The following is a 12,699-nucleotide window of genomic DNA, read 5'->3' on the forward strand; positions in this document are numbered from 1 at the left end:
ATTAACTATGGGCTAAGACAATCCACCGAATTCGTTTCCAGGAGAAAAAAATATCGGTACAGATTGTTGGGTAAACTGCACCGCCGGTAGTACCTACTCCCTCCAATTCTAAATTCTTGTTGAACTAAAATCACAACAAGAATTTAGGATCCGAGGTAATACATGCCAGTACTGTTGTATTTTGCGGAAGCTCCAAATCCTCAACCAAGTGGTCCAAGACAACGCCAGGGCTATGTGTCCACAACAATACAACACATGACAGTTTGCCAATTTGGGAGCAGGTCCCTCTGCCACGAGTCATATAACCAAGGATGGGATTAGGATCGTGAAGGAGATGTTTAAATGGTCACATATTCAATCCCAAGAAGCAGATCTTTTGCAAAGAGGGGGGAAGTGTGAAGTCACCTCGACGAGGCCCCAAACCATTGTGGAACTAGAAGGAGCAAGAGGCCACACGGTAGTGGACCGTTGGCGACAGAAAATAAAGAAATCAAGGGGAAGTTTAAATGCATTGAAATCTCCCAGATACTCCAGTATAAGTACATAATGGCCATGAGGCCCATGAATACCAGCTTGTCTAGTGCATGCTTCGAAAAGGTTTAATGTCACTTGTTGGGCTTTCCACACAAGTTAAAACACACTTCCGTTAAGAGGTCACATGCTTTTCCCGTAGAGGTCGATTGATCCTATTTGAAACCTTGGATTGGCAGTAGATTCCCTGGCACGTAGAAACCGAAACCTGGTAAAGACAGGTGTAAATTTTTTGGTTAGTCGGAAGGAAAATATATATGACACCACATCTATATCTGTTACTAGTAATATAAAGCCTACCGAAATGCATTTGCTTTGCATCTCTTGTCCACAGTAAATGTTTTCCTACAGAAACGGCTGTCAAACAATACAGAACTGCGTTCATCAATAGTATTCCAGGTAGAGCCTCCATCCGTGCTCCCTTCGAGAATCCTGGGATGCAAATTTGTTAGTGACTTAATAGAATATCATCATTTCCAAGAAGATTAACAAGGAAAAGGTAGTAAATATATAATGAAACTTTGATAACAACGTGAAAAAAAGAACTTATAGCAGCAAATAACACATATTGCCTAATAACTGTACTACAGAGTAATATTTACAATCCTGTTTGTAATCCCTTTTGAAGTGTTGGCTGGCTTAGTCCCTAACTAGGGCTTTGTCTAACTTATAATCCCCACAATCTTCAAAACATGACATTTTGGACTTGGTGTTGGTCAAACTTTTAAAACTTTGACCAGCCACTTTTCTAACATATTTTGATTCGAAGTGTGAAACCCATATTTACATATTTGTCTCAAAATATGTTTTCATAATAATAATAATATAATAATTTTATTGTGTTTTATAATTATTTGTATGAAATTAATTGTCGAAGTTACATTTTGGAACTGTTTCAATGTCCAAAATTTAAAGTCTGTGAAGACTAGAGGGGGTAGTAGCTAATGGTATTTAAATGGAATCTAGCCCTCACAAATCTTGAGTAATATCTTTAATTGTGAAGCCATGTCTTGATCTGGTACATCCACAATGACAGGCCCTCGTAAGTTTTTTTTCTCAAACAACAGGCCCTCGTAAGTTATTTTAGGCGCATAACATATAACTAGGGGTGCAACTTGGTGACCCTCAGGGTACCTTTGACCCTCCTTAGTTCAAACAAATGAACTAGTTTTTCAAAAAGTTGTGTCATTTTAAAACTTTAGTTCATTCGATTAAACCAAGGAGGGTCAATGGGTACCCTGAGGGTCACAAACTTGCAGCTCTACATATAACATAAGCTAGATTACCATCAAAGAGAAAAGCAAGTTTTTTATGTGTACGAAACAGATGTTTAGTTATTGTACCAGTCCATTGGATCTCTCTCTGGAACATCATTAGCTGACATCAAATCATAACTTTGCACCTCGTAAGTTTGGTCATCAAACACTTTATAAATAAGCCAACATCCTGCAAACATTTGCAGAAACTTTCTTTAGCACAGCATGAAAATTCTGCAGAATAAAAGCACATCAATTTACCAGAAAATACTGCCAAAAGTTTATCAACAATACCTGATGCAAAAATAGTATATTGGCACTAATATGACAGTGGATATTGGTTACGAGGATATGCTGGGGAGAGTAGAAAGGTTTTACCATCTAGTATCTAAGAACTAGTCCATGGTGATAAAGAAATCTGCAACGACTGAAAGAAAATGAACTGGGTAGATCCATCTAGGAAACAAATGATTTGGAAGTAATAGAAATTATGGTCCAAATGCCAAATGTCTCCACAGTTATGGTTGAAGAAAATGGTTGTATGTAAGAGTACCGAAGCATAGGGCCATAAGCATCGTCATTTTTCATCAGACAAGTTGGGATAATACCAAGTATGAACAAATTATTCAAATCTCAAAATTCACAGATGGTTTGGTTTATCTTCTAACTCTAAAGCCTACGCATATAGATTCCACATACGAAATACATGTTCCATTAAATCAACGATCATGGGAATGGTAGTGCACACGAGCATATTTTTTTAAAAGATATTAGATCTCTTGACTTGGGCATCCATAAGTATACCTACAAAATTAAATTTGCACTCACTGGAACCAGATTACCTGTGGCTCCATCAGGTTCTTCCCATTTCGATGACCGAATGCCGTCAAATGCAGCAGTTGCCTGAAACAATTCAAACGCGCTATTTTAGGGCAAATCCTGGTGAATGGATATAACAAAAAGTGCATAATTTATGACACATACAATTCCGGTTGGGAGCTGCTCGCTACTTGCAAGGATTGAACCTGAACATAGTCTATCGCCTCTTGGGAAATGGTGACCCTTTGCGTAAAAGATATTGTTCTTATAGTTACTCAGTATCTCATCAACTGCATCAAGTGCTACTGGTAATGTTAAGGATGTATGTATTGGATTTCCAACTGTAGCCACAGATCTTTCTCCATTGGTACCCAACTCTGGTTTCAAGGACAGAGCGGAGAGCAACATTTCCATAGATGGGGATATCTCCTCAAAAGTTTGTTGCAATTTTTGGTCTAATATTACTCTCCTGCTTTTAAAGTGGGCATCTTTAAGATTTTGCATTAAACTCTTCATTGTGTTGAAAACTTCAATAATTCTTTCTTTAGGGATCTGTCTATCATTAAAATGGGAAAGAATAGCTGAAAGAGCATCATATATTTTTGAAACATGAGCATCCACACATCTCCGAACAGGGCACGATGAGCAAGTGAGTGTGTCTATTTGGCCCAATTCTGACCTCACTGTTCTCCATTCCACAGAACCACTTTGCCTTCCAGGTAATGATATGGTGGTGTCAACTTCAAGATAGGTAGCTTTACTAAGTTCCTCAGACTCTTTCTTGTCACGAGTTTCTAGGAACGTAAGTGCATCAGCTGACAGTCCACTGCGATACTTGCTCGTTATATTCATCAGAACAGCTGAAACTGTATCTTCTGAGGTAATTGTTCGCCTAGAGAGAACCTTCAAATTTAATGTGAATGCATGACACATGAGATAAAAAATGAAAGCACTTTCTTGTGAAATAACAAAAATAGCCAACCCCCAAAACAGGCCCTAACCAAGCCAAAAATTTCTACCTCGTGCCACTTTCTGGTGTAGCGTTTTGTTACATCACGCATTCCATCTTTTGAAATAGCAATAGCATAATCTAACTTCTTGCTCCACCTAGAAAATCCACATGACACAAAATCAGTAATTGTAGTGAAACTTAGATAAACTTTCAGATGCATTTCATGGGAATGAAATATGCAGAAGCCTGTTCAGTAGGAATATATTTACCCTTTCTCATACAACAGGGGATTATCGTAGACCCCTTCACATGGATCTAGGTGCATCCATCTAAACATTCCAGAACTGTTGGAGTAAGAATAAAGGTAACCGGATACAAAATTAGAAGCACTCGGTATACTAAGTTACTAACCTCCCATACAAGTTTGAAAAACATTCTGTCCATACATGATCAGTGAAATCCAGAATCTGTAAATTAAACGATAAAATGTTCAATTTATTGATTATAGTAGAAATAAACAATTGCGGATTACTGGATTCCTTGTTGCTTCAAAGATAAGTGTAGTGAAACTTTGAAATTTTCTTACAAACAAGCATATTTTATTGAATTAGACTTAAGAGGGCGCCAGTGGTTTTTATTTTTGTTTTTATTTCAAAAAATAAAAACCACATAAAATTTAGGCCAACTAACAAGCATAGAGCACGAGAATTCCAAAAATGGTTTTAGAGGAAACTACGGCATGTTTGATTCTTCTGCCTAGCTTGCTTAGGTAAGCAAAAAAAAATCTAGCCATTTAGCCAACAATGGCAGTATCCTGCTGGAGCAAGGTCTTCTGTCTGGTGGCGAGACTCGTTTAGATAATATCTTGAGGTTTGATCAAAGCTTGCCACCAAAAGAGAGCCAACTCCACTCTCCTGCATTTGCAAGGTTTTTCTCACCCCAACCACTCTCTCACCTAGCAAAGCTAAGTATTTTTGCTACTACAAGACCATATTACCAGGCAAGGCTAGAAATACTCTGGTTTTGTACAAAACACATCCTAAAGCAACCGAATGATGAAACAAAAAACTCACAACTCGCAAGAACCAGAACTTGGAACCATTTCAGGATACATATATCAGTCAATGTACTTTAGTGTCTTACAAATTTGAATATAAACATCAGATCATTTCAATGGTTAAAACAGCTTATGTTCTAAATAAGCCTCGCATCTTAGGATGTTGTGGGTGTTCAGGTGAAGGATGCAAGTTGACCTAGTGTGAGGGAGGTCATCGAAGTTACATCCACACCCTCAATGGTATGGCACATGGGTACTAAGGGCCGACTAACCTACTTGACCAACCCAGTGAGGTCCAAGAATGAAGGGATATAATTACTTAATGAATACGAGCTGCAGCTAATACCCGAGGCATAAAGATGCATTTTCTATGAGATCCCAGAACCACCAGCCACCACAACCTAATTCATGATGAGCACACCAACTTCCTAGAGAGATGCCTACGGTTAAAACCAACTGCATGTGAAGATCCAAATTGGAACTGGTTCCTGGTCCTGGTCAGAGACCACCTCATATATTATGTGGCCGAATTGTTTTCAAAGTTACCAGAATTCAAAAAATCCAGCCTTCTTTGATACTCCCTCCGTCCCATATTAAGTGACTCTAATTTGTCCAAATATGGATGTATCTGTGCCTAAAAAGCGTCTAGATACATGTAATAGAAAGTCACTTAATATGGAACGGAGGGAGTACTAATGAACAATTGATCCTTCAAACATGATCTAGTTGTCACTTGCACCGAACACAGAGTGGTCTGGAAGGCGGAAGCTGACTTCCAGGTTACCACAAAAGTAGTATCAGGGTTGTGGCCACTTCAGAATGCAGCTTTAGTTAAAAATGGAACCCTAAAGAGTAAAGACTACTATGATACAAAACCTCTCTTTGCAAAATTCACATAATCTCTCACTATTGTTTTTCCGGTCTTTACTTATTCATAGTTGTGTTCTACCACTATCTTTGAACTCTTAGACACCGTGCTCATCGACAGGTTGAAAAGAGGACCTTTGACGCTTATGACCCTCATGGGTGGCTATTCTTGAGGGACATGATCAGTCATGTGGGTCTCAACCAGGTTCCATTGGTGAAGGGTTTCCAACGACATGCCCAGCGCTAGCACATCCAAGTCCATCTCTTCGCCCACGAGACGATTGTCAAGCTTCATGCGCTAGCCAATGCAACCAAAGGACCGATCTGATGGAAAGGGCTAGGCAATCCACTTATACACTACAACACCCCCCATCACGTGTGACAGAGAAGACGAGTCAACACGTGTAAACTCAGAGGTATGGCTCAAGAGGCCAATACGTGGACGTAGGGGGCACGAGCAATTTTCAGGATAAATTGCAAAAGTCAGGACTCAAACTCAAGACCTAAAGCTCTGATACCATGTCAAGCTTCATGCGCTAGCCAACGCAACCAAAAGACCGATCTGATGGAAAGGGCTAGGCAATCCACTTATACACTACAACAACGATGATGTCATGGGCATTGACATGTTCATCGCACCTACACCAAGGGATACTTTCTTCAATGCCGCTAAAGATGCTGCTTGGGAAGCAATGCGAAGGCTTAATGCACGACGCTCACTTCGGACTTTCCGAGTCACCAAGTACCACAACTTCCCATTCTGGCATCCCATATCCTTTTTCAGCTGTCGGCGCCCAGCACAGGACAATACGTGAGATGATCAAGTATACCAAGACTATGGATCTCCTGCACCAGCACACCCACGATGAGATAAACTACACACAAGACCTTCTTCGTGCACCAGAAGACCAGATATGAGACCTAGAAATGGCAATTTCCAGAGTCCTTCCACACAAGAATTCAGAGCCATCCCTTGGATACCAGACTGCACTCATGCTTCATCGGATAACACTCTACAGACAACACCAAGGAAGAGTCTAACTGTACCTGATGGATGATCCAGCACCACTCTTAGGCTCTAATAGGCCTTAAAATTCCCGGTCTATCAGTTATGAGACACTCTGCCCTTAAAGTGTTGTCTATTAACGAACCCATAATGCATGATAGCCTACGTTTATTGGTTTTTCTAGGCAAGAGGGAAATGTAACTAAACACTTGACCATAACTCAAGCACACGAAAAAAGCAAATGAAAAACCAAATAACTTCATCGAGTAAAACCGTAAAGGTAATGTAACAACTATACCCAACTGATCAGTATAGTCTGTTACCAACTAAGGCAAGCAAAAAATCCACAATCATTCATTATGGGTTATTAGATAACGCCTTAAGGGGAACTCATAAGTATAGGTGGAAGTGGGAAGACTAAGGTCTAACATCCTAAGGGTACCGAGATAGCTAGTAATGATTGTGTTAGATCTTGCATCAGGTTGCCTCCGTGTTACTGTTGTGGCTAAGATAATTTTATGAGCATTATGAAACTAACCAGACGAGCTTCATATCCAAAAGCTCGACAATAGAATGTGAAGCAATTGGCCCATTCTCCACAGCGTCCTTTCCTAGTTTGAAGAAGCTGGGAAAGCAATAAATACCAGTTGCCAGTTTGCTCCAAAATATATATACCCTACTCAGATAACAAAAAACTGACAGATTGGACCTACCTTAGAAGGATCATTGTACCTTGGGAAACGGGTGATACTAGAACAATGATTGCACCTAAAGATAGCACCTGTCAGTATATGCAAATGAAATTTCAAATCAAGAACAATATGACCGTACAGCATCAGGTGGGAGATAGATTTAAGTCCTAAAGGATGGAAATACATTTTTTTGTCAGGTATTGTAGGACCTTATGATATAGATCATGTATGCCCATTCCCCACCCTAAGTAGGATCTAAATCAGAAACATATAGAAGTGATTTAGTAGAACTCATGGTCCTTATATTCACAATTATGTAGTCCTGTCATGCTCCTAAACCCTAAATCCTGATCCTTTCAACCCCTACATGATTCCTGCCTAGGATCCTGATCCTTGCTTATTTAGACATAGATGACACTTGAAAATGCTTCTAGGATTTGCCTTACGCTGTAGTATGGTTGCAGGTAAAGAACATCGCCCCATGATACTTAACAAAGATTGAACTTGAAGCAGAAGACAGCACACCTTACAACCAACATAGACATGTAGTAGGGTAACAAAATAGTATATGTTAACAGGCTATATGTAGCAATATGGTTTGCTTGGATACAAAATTTGCAAGTTGATGAGGGAGAAATGGCCCTTCTGGATTTAACTTGGAATTAAGATGCAAGATGTAAGACTGGCTGAATAACATTCGACTGACTATTACCTATAGATCTCAACCCGTGATGCACCGAATTCAATTTCTGAGGGAAGCGGGTTGCCCATTCCAACCATGGATGTTTCACGGCCACAGCTGTCGCAAGGTGCTGCATTAACCCATCTGCAAAGACAAACATATGAGCTCCACTAAAGGGCCAAAGGCTATTCTATCACAGTTACAAGCGTAATGTATTGAGTGCCGTGAAAGTATAAAAATTCCAAAGAGTATAAACACCACAAGTAATACCATAATATGAATCAAACTATTATTGGATGCTCGTATCAACACCCATGATCCAAATCAGCAAACTTAATTAAAAATAGCATCAATTTGCTTTGTTCCATAGGCTAAGTGAAGCCATGTATCACCACCACCGGACTTTCTGAACATACTGATCATTCAGCCATACTCTGTTTGCTCGACTCCTTTTGTGCCACTCTTTAAAGTTGCAAATAGCAATATTGAGGAACTAAATTCAGATTCCTCTCTCTGTATATATTCCGAAGTTGATTTTGCAGTTAAAATAAAACATATGTGATGCTTGGTAGATAATATCACAGTTTGACCATTTGTATGCTTCATTGCTGCTGCTCACAACAATCTCCGAACAACTGAACAAAAAAACTCCAAACAAAAATCACGATACACCAAAATGAGACATACTGTTAGGAAAATAGTGTTTACCACGCAAAAAAAGACGAAATAGTGTATTATGTCAATTTAGAGCTATGCATAGAAATATTGGCAGGACAGAAGAGTACTTCAATTAGGACTATGGAATATTAAACAGATTATATAGGAATACTGATGCACAAAAGTATACTAGATGATAGCAGACACACATAATCAATACTGCAGAAAGTAATCACTGAAAAGGAATGTATGAGCGTGTTTCAGTGACCTGAATGATTGCTTAAACCAGAACAGCAATTGCAGCAGAAAGGCATGATCCTCTTCATTTTTCGAAGGACTGAAGTTCTCTTCCTACAAACAAATCTTCTATAAGAATTTCTGGCATCCCATATCTTGAAATTGTACAACTCAACATAGCAAATTTTTCCCATAATCCAAATCATTACAACAATAGAAGGTTCCAGACACAGCCATGGTGGTAAAGTTTGCAAGAGAATAGTAAAATACAACATCTTTCCTTGTAACCAAACTTGTACCAAAAATGTACTCCCTCCGACCCATAATTCTTGTCGAAATATTACATGTATCTAGACGCTTTTTTAGGAATAGACACATCCACTTTTTTGGCAAATTTGAGACAAGAATTATGGGACAGAGGGAGTACCTTTTATTAATAAATCGAAGGATACATAGCCACATTGAAGCATCGACAGCATGAAGTTGGAAAGAGAAGAAGAAACAAGCACTAGTCAAAATATAAATACAAACCTTGGCTAGTGAAACCAGCGCCTTCTCCTCAAGTTCATCTATTGGAACCGTCTTCCGTGCTGCCTCTTGACGTGCTGGATCCTCGTACTACATCAAAAAAAGTGTCAAGAGGCAAGGACCAAAAACAACCGTAATATAAGGGAATGAATGAAACAAATTGCAACAGCATACCATCAGAACTCGATGCATGTACGGCTCTACTTTTTCTCTGAACACCTCTCCTCCATTGATCTGTATGCTGTACTGTTGTAGGAGAAGTGCCTCTTCTTCTGCCTAGGAATGTTTAAAGAATTAAGCGTAGTTCTGGACTTCTGATGGAATCGTGACAAAAGGTTAGTTTAGATTTCTTTCTTTTTCCCCTAAGCGTAAAAGAAAGAATCACTTCATTTCTCTATAATGGTGTGTCACAGTTTCTTAGAACCCTCGACCACTATGATGCTGCCAGGATCAAGACTTCTAAAGTGTTTGTTCTGTCACGGGCAGCCATACCAAAATAATAGGCAGTGTACAATAGCCTCTTAAAGTCTCCTTAGCCTACTCTGAACCCGGCCTGGCTGAAGATCTGCTTGTGTTGATGGCACACTTTTTCTTGGTGGTCTTAATCCCCATGTTGCTCCTACAGCCATTGCCCATGTGAGCTCTCTTGAGCTTTGGTGTGGCTGCAGGTCAGCAATCATGGCATGTCAGACCCAGATCATTTCCATACTTCCCGTGTTGTTCTTGGTCCAGGCTAGCTAGGGCTCCGTCATAGGTCGTCCGGTGAGGGCGGTTGTGTTTTTTCATTCTTGGCCTCGCTGTTGGCGGGTGCGGTGCTCATCTTTGTGCTTTCTTAATGAAAATGAAACGCTTCCAGGCGTGTTTGAGGAAAAAATCAATAGCTTCTTAAAGTCCAATACATATGTAGCCTGCAATTAGTATGTGGATCATATATTGGATTAATCTTCTTGAGTCTTGACTGAACTCATACCATACACACAAGAACGAACTTTTGTTCGGCTCCAATAAATAGCATATTCAAATAGCCTTGTGCAAACCATTGTTTTTTTTTTCTCAAACACGTGTAAAACAACACATTGAAATTGTCTGACTCATGCAGTAATATGACTGGATGGCCAATTCAGTCTAATTTACGTTCTTCCAGTATTGTTACTCCAGCTAACATGGCTATCAAGACGATTGAACAGAATAAAAATGCCGAGGCCTGTGCAAAACATCTACAACAACCTAGAATGTATAAATTGAATTCAGTATGGTATTCTGCACCAACTGAAAAATCTGACGAGAAATTGAGCCGAATGCATATTGCTTCCTGCTACATCAAGTCTTTGTTGCAACTTACCAGATAAACCAAATCAAACCAAAAAACAATTAGGCCACTTGGTCTCCTTGAAATTGTGCGAGTCAAAATCGAACACAATGCGGCTAGGCTCCACCTAAAACGAACATATCGCTGCTACTTTTAAGTGCACAATCAAACAAAACTGATCTCCATTCTAACCAGCGTAAGCAGTATAAAAAAGTTCCTAAACCATCCGAACTGCAATGTAGAAAAATGCAGTGCTCATGTTTCGCCAAATTGCATGCGTGTTGTTGCTACCTCAGTACCTCACTCCCCATTCCCCAATTGAATGACCGCACTTAAGTGTTTAATTTCCACCTAAGAACCTATGTTGACGCAATTTACTCAGCACCTGGATAGAATACAGTTAACTCCCACCTGCTTCAAAGTTCAAACCGTCGCACAAACCAGAGCACCATAAAAAATACACTACCACAGTCCAACTCCAATTCCAAATCGCACAAAACCCATCGTCTCAGGGATGTCAATCAACGAAGCCACACCTGAATCATCCTCGCGAGCTCCTCGTCGGACTTCTCCTGTGCCCTCGTCGCCGCCGCCGCGTCTTCCCCCTCGTCGATAGACACGAGGCGGAGGCCCTCAGCAATGGCCTCCAGGTCGGTGCCGTCGTCCACCACGGACCCATCCGCCTCCACCACGATCTGCACGGGCAGTCATCACTCTGCATCAGCGGCACGCTCGGATGATCGCGGGAAGGAGGAGCGGTCGAGGAGGGAGCGAACCTTCTGGTGGTCGGGCGGGACGGAGGTGAGGGAGAAGATCTGGAAGCGGAGGACGTCGAGGCCGTCCTCCGTATCGTACTCTACCGCGTGCTCCTCGACCTCCCCCTCGCCGGCGGGGGCCTGCCGGACCACGAACCTGCGCGCCACCATCGCGCTGTCTCTCCGTGGACCTACCTACCTACGGTCGCGGCGGAGTCCACTCTCAAAGGGTTTGCGTGACAGGTGGAAGTCACGAAAGACGAGTTGGGGCATCATGTTGCGATCTGTTCTATTGCGATCGGCTTGCTTTTTTTTTAACACTCCGACGTGCCTCCTTGATAGCCACACATGGATACACTTGCTGACAAGTCGCATTGCAATCGATCAGGGTGACCTATCTTCAACACTGCCGGCAAAGGTCGCCGCAATTCTGGATCGAGTGGTTCATCGCCAACGACCAAATTCCCAAATTTTGGAAGGAAAGAGGGAAAAAAAATCAAAAGGGGATGTCTTATTTTTTTAGAGGAAAAAGGGTCTTCATGTTACTCAAATTTGAGAAACTATACACAGCTATTTTGCAATGCACAAGGAAAGATGGAATATTTCTATGCAAAAAGAAGTTATTTTAAAAGCGCCTATGTTCATTCATTTCCAAATTATCACGCCAGCAATCGACGGCTACCTTTAGATCGTCTTTTTAGCATCATCTACGATGGTCTTGAAAAATAAAAAATCCTGTAAAATGGGAGTTAAAAAACAACAACTCGGTATTGCAGGCCAAACTGACGAGGATAGTGATGGCAGCGACTGAATCGTCCAGGACGAAGCAATCGTGAAGGTTGGCGAAATCGAGGGCTTCGTCCAAATAGCAAGACTTGCATGTCGCGTCACTGGACAAACAAGTGATGATCGGTTTCCCGCGCCTCGCACATCTTGGGCAGATGCTATCAGAAAAATAGTCCTCTGAAGACGATTGTTTGCTCCTAATCACTAAGCATACATATTGACAATACCAAAAAAATTGACCAAAAATTTACGGCCGTGAACTTTTTAAAGCAAATTGGGTGAGCAGCAATTTTGTGTGTGTAACAATAAATTGGCAATGAATCAAGCTGACCTCCTTAGACGCAAGCATGTTGCTCACAACTCAAACGAGGAGTTCTTGACACGTAATTAAAGTGCCATCCCTGGAGTAGTTCTTTAGCATTTGCAAACTAAGATAGACAGTAAAAAATTATCCTAATATCACAACTCTCTAACGTTTCACCAGCATATTCATATTAGCAATAAAATGGTCAAATTCTTGCTCCTACAGTTAATGCTTAACAAATTTCACGGAAGCAAAAGATTC

At 40.7% G+C, this 12,699-nt stretch overlaps 1 protein-coding gene across 1 annotated transcript; it reads right to left on the reverse strand.

The window, feature by feature from the left end:
* Positions 1-482: 482 nt before the first annotated feature.
* Positions 483-11,626, reverse strand: LOC100836739 (peptide-N(4)-(N-acetyl-beta-glucosaminyl)asparagine amidase). Its single transcript, XM_003563021.4, has 16 exons — positions 11,370-11,626; positions 11,130-11,288; positions 9,459-9,560; positions 9,288-9,374; positions 8,788-8,870; positions 7,893-8,006; positions 7,202-7,256; positions 7,027-7,113; positions 3,970-4,025; positions 3,828-3,887; positions 3,626-3,713; positions 2,772-3,509; positions 2,630-2,690; positions 1,875-1,977; positions 832-963; positions 483-739 (listed from the first exon to the last, which is right to left on the reverse strand). Exons 1-16 carry the CDS (start codon positions 11,517-11,519, stop codon positions 655-657), a joined length of 2,160 nt encoding a protein of 719 aa, XP_003563069.1. The 5' UTR covers positions 11,520-11,626; the 3' UTR covers positions 483-654.
* Positions 11,627-12,699: the final 1,073 nt, after the last annotated feature.

This window comes from Brachypodium distachyon, chromosome 1 (assembly GCF_000005505.3).
Source record: "Brachypodium distachyon strain Bd21 chromosome 1, Brachypodium_distachyon_v3.0, whole genome shotgun sequence".
NCBI classification, from domain to species: Eukaryota; Viridiplantae; Streptophyta; class Magnoliopsida; order Poales; family Poaceae; genus Brachypodium; species Brachypodium distachyon.

Coding starts and splice junctions, on each gene's coding strand:
- LOC100836739 (XM_003563021.4), bottom strand. CDS start 11,519: ATGGTGGCGCGCAGGTTCGTGGTCCGGCAGGCCCCCGCCGGCGAGGGG. Junction 3,714..3,827: donor CCCCTGTTGTATGAGAAAGG/GTAAATATATTC, acceptor TGGATTTTCTAG/GTGGAGCAAGAAGTTAGATT. Junction 740..831: donor TGCAAAGCAAATGCATTTCG/GTAGGCTTTATA, acceptor TGTCTTTACCAG/GTTTCGGTTTCTACGTGCCA.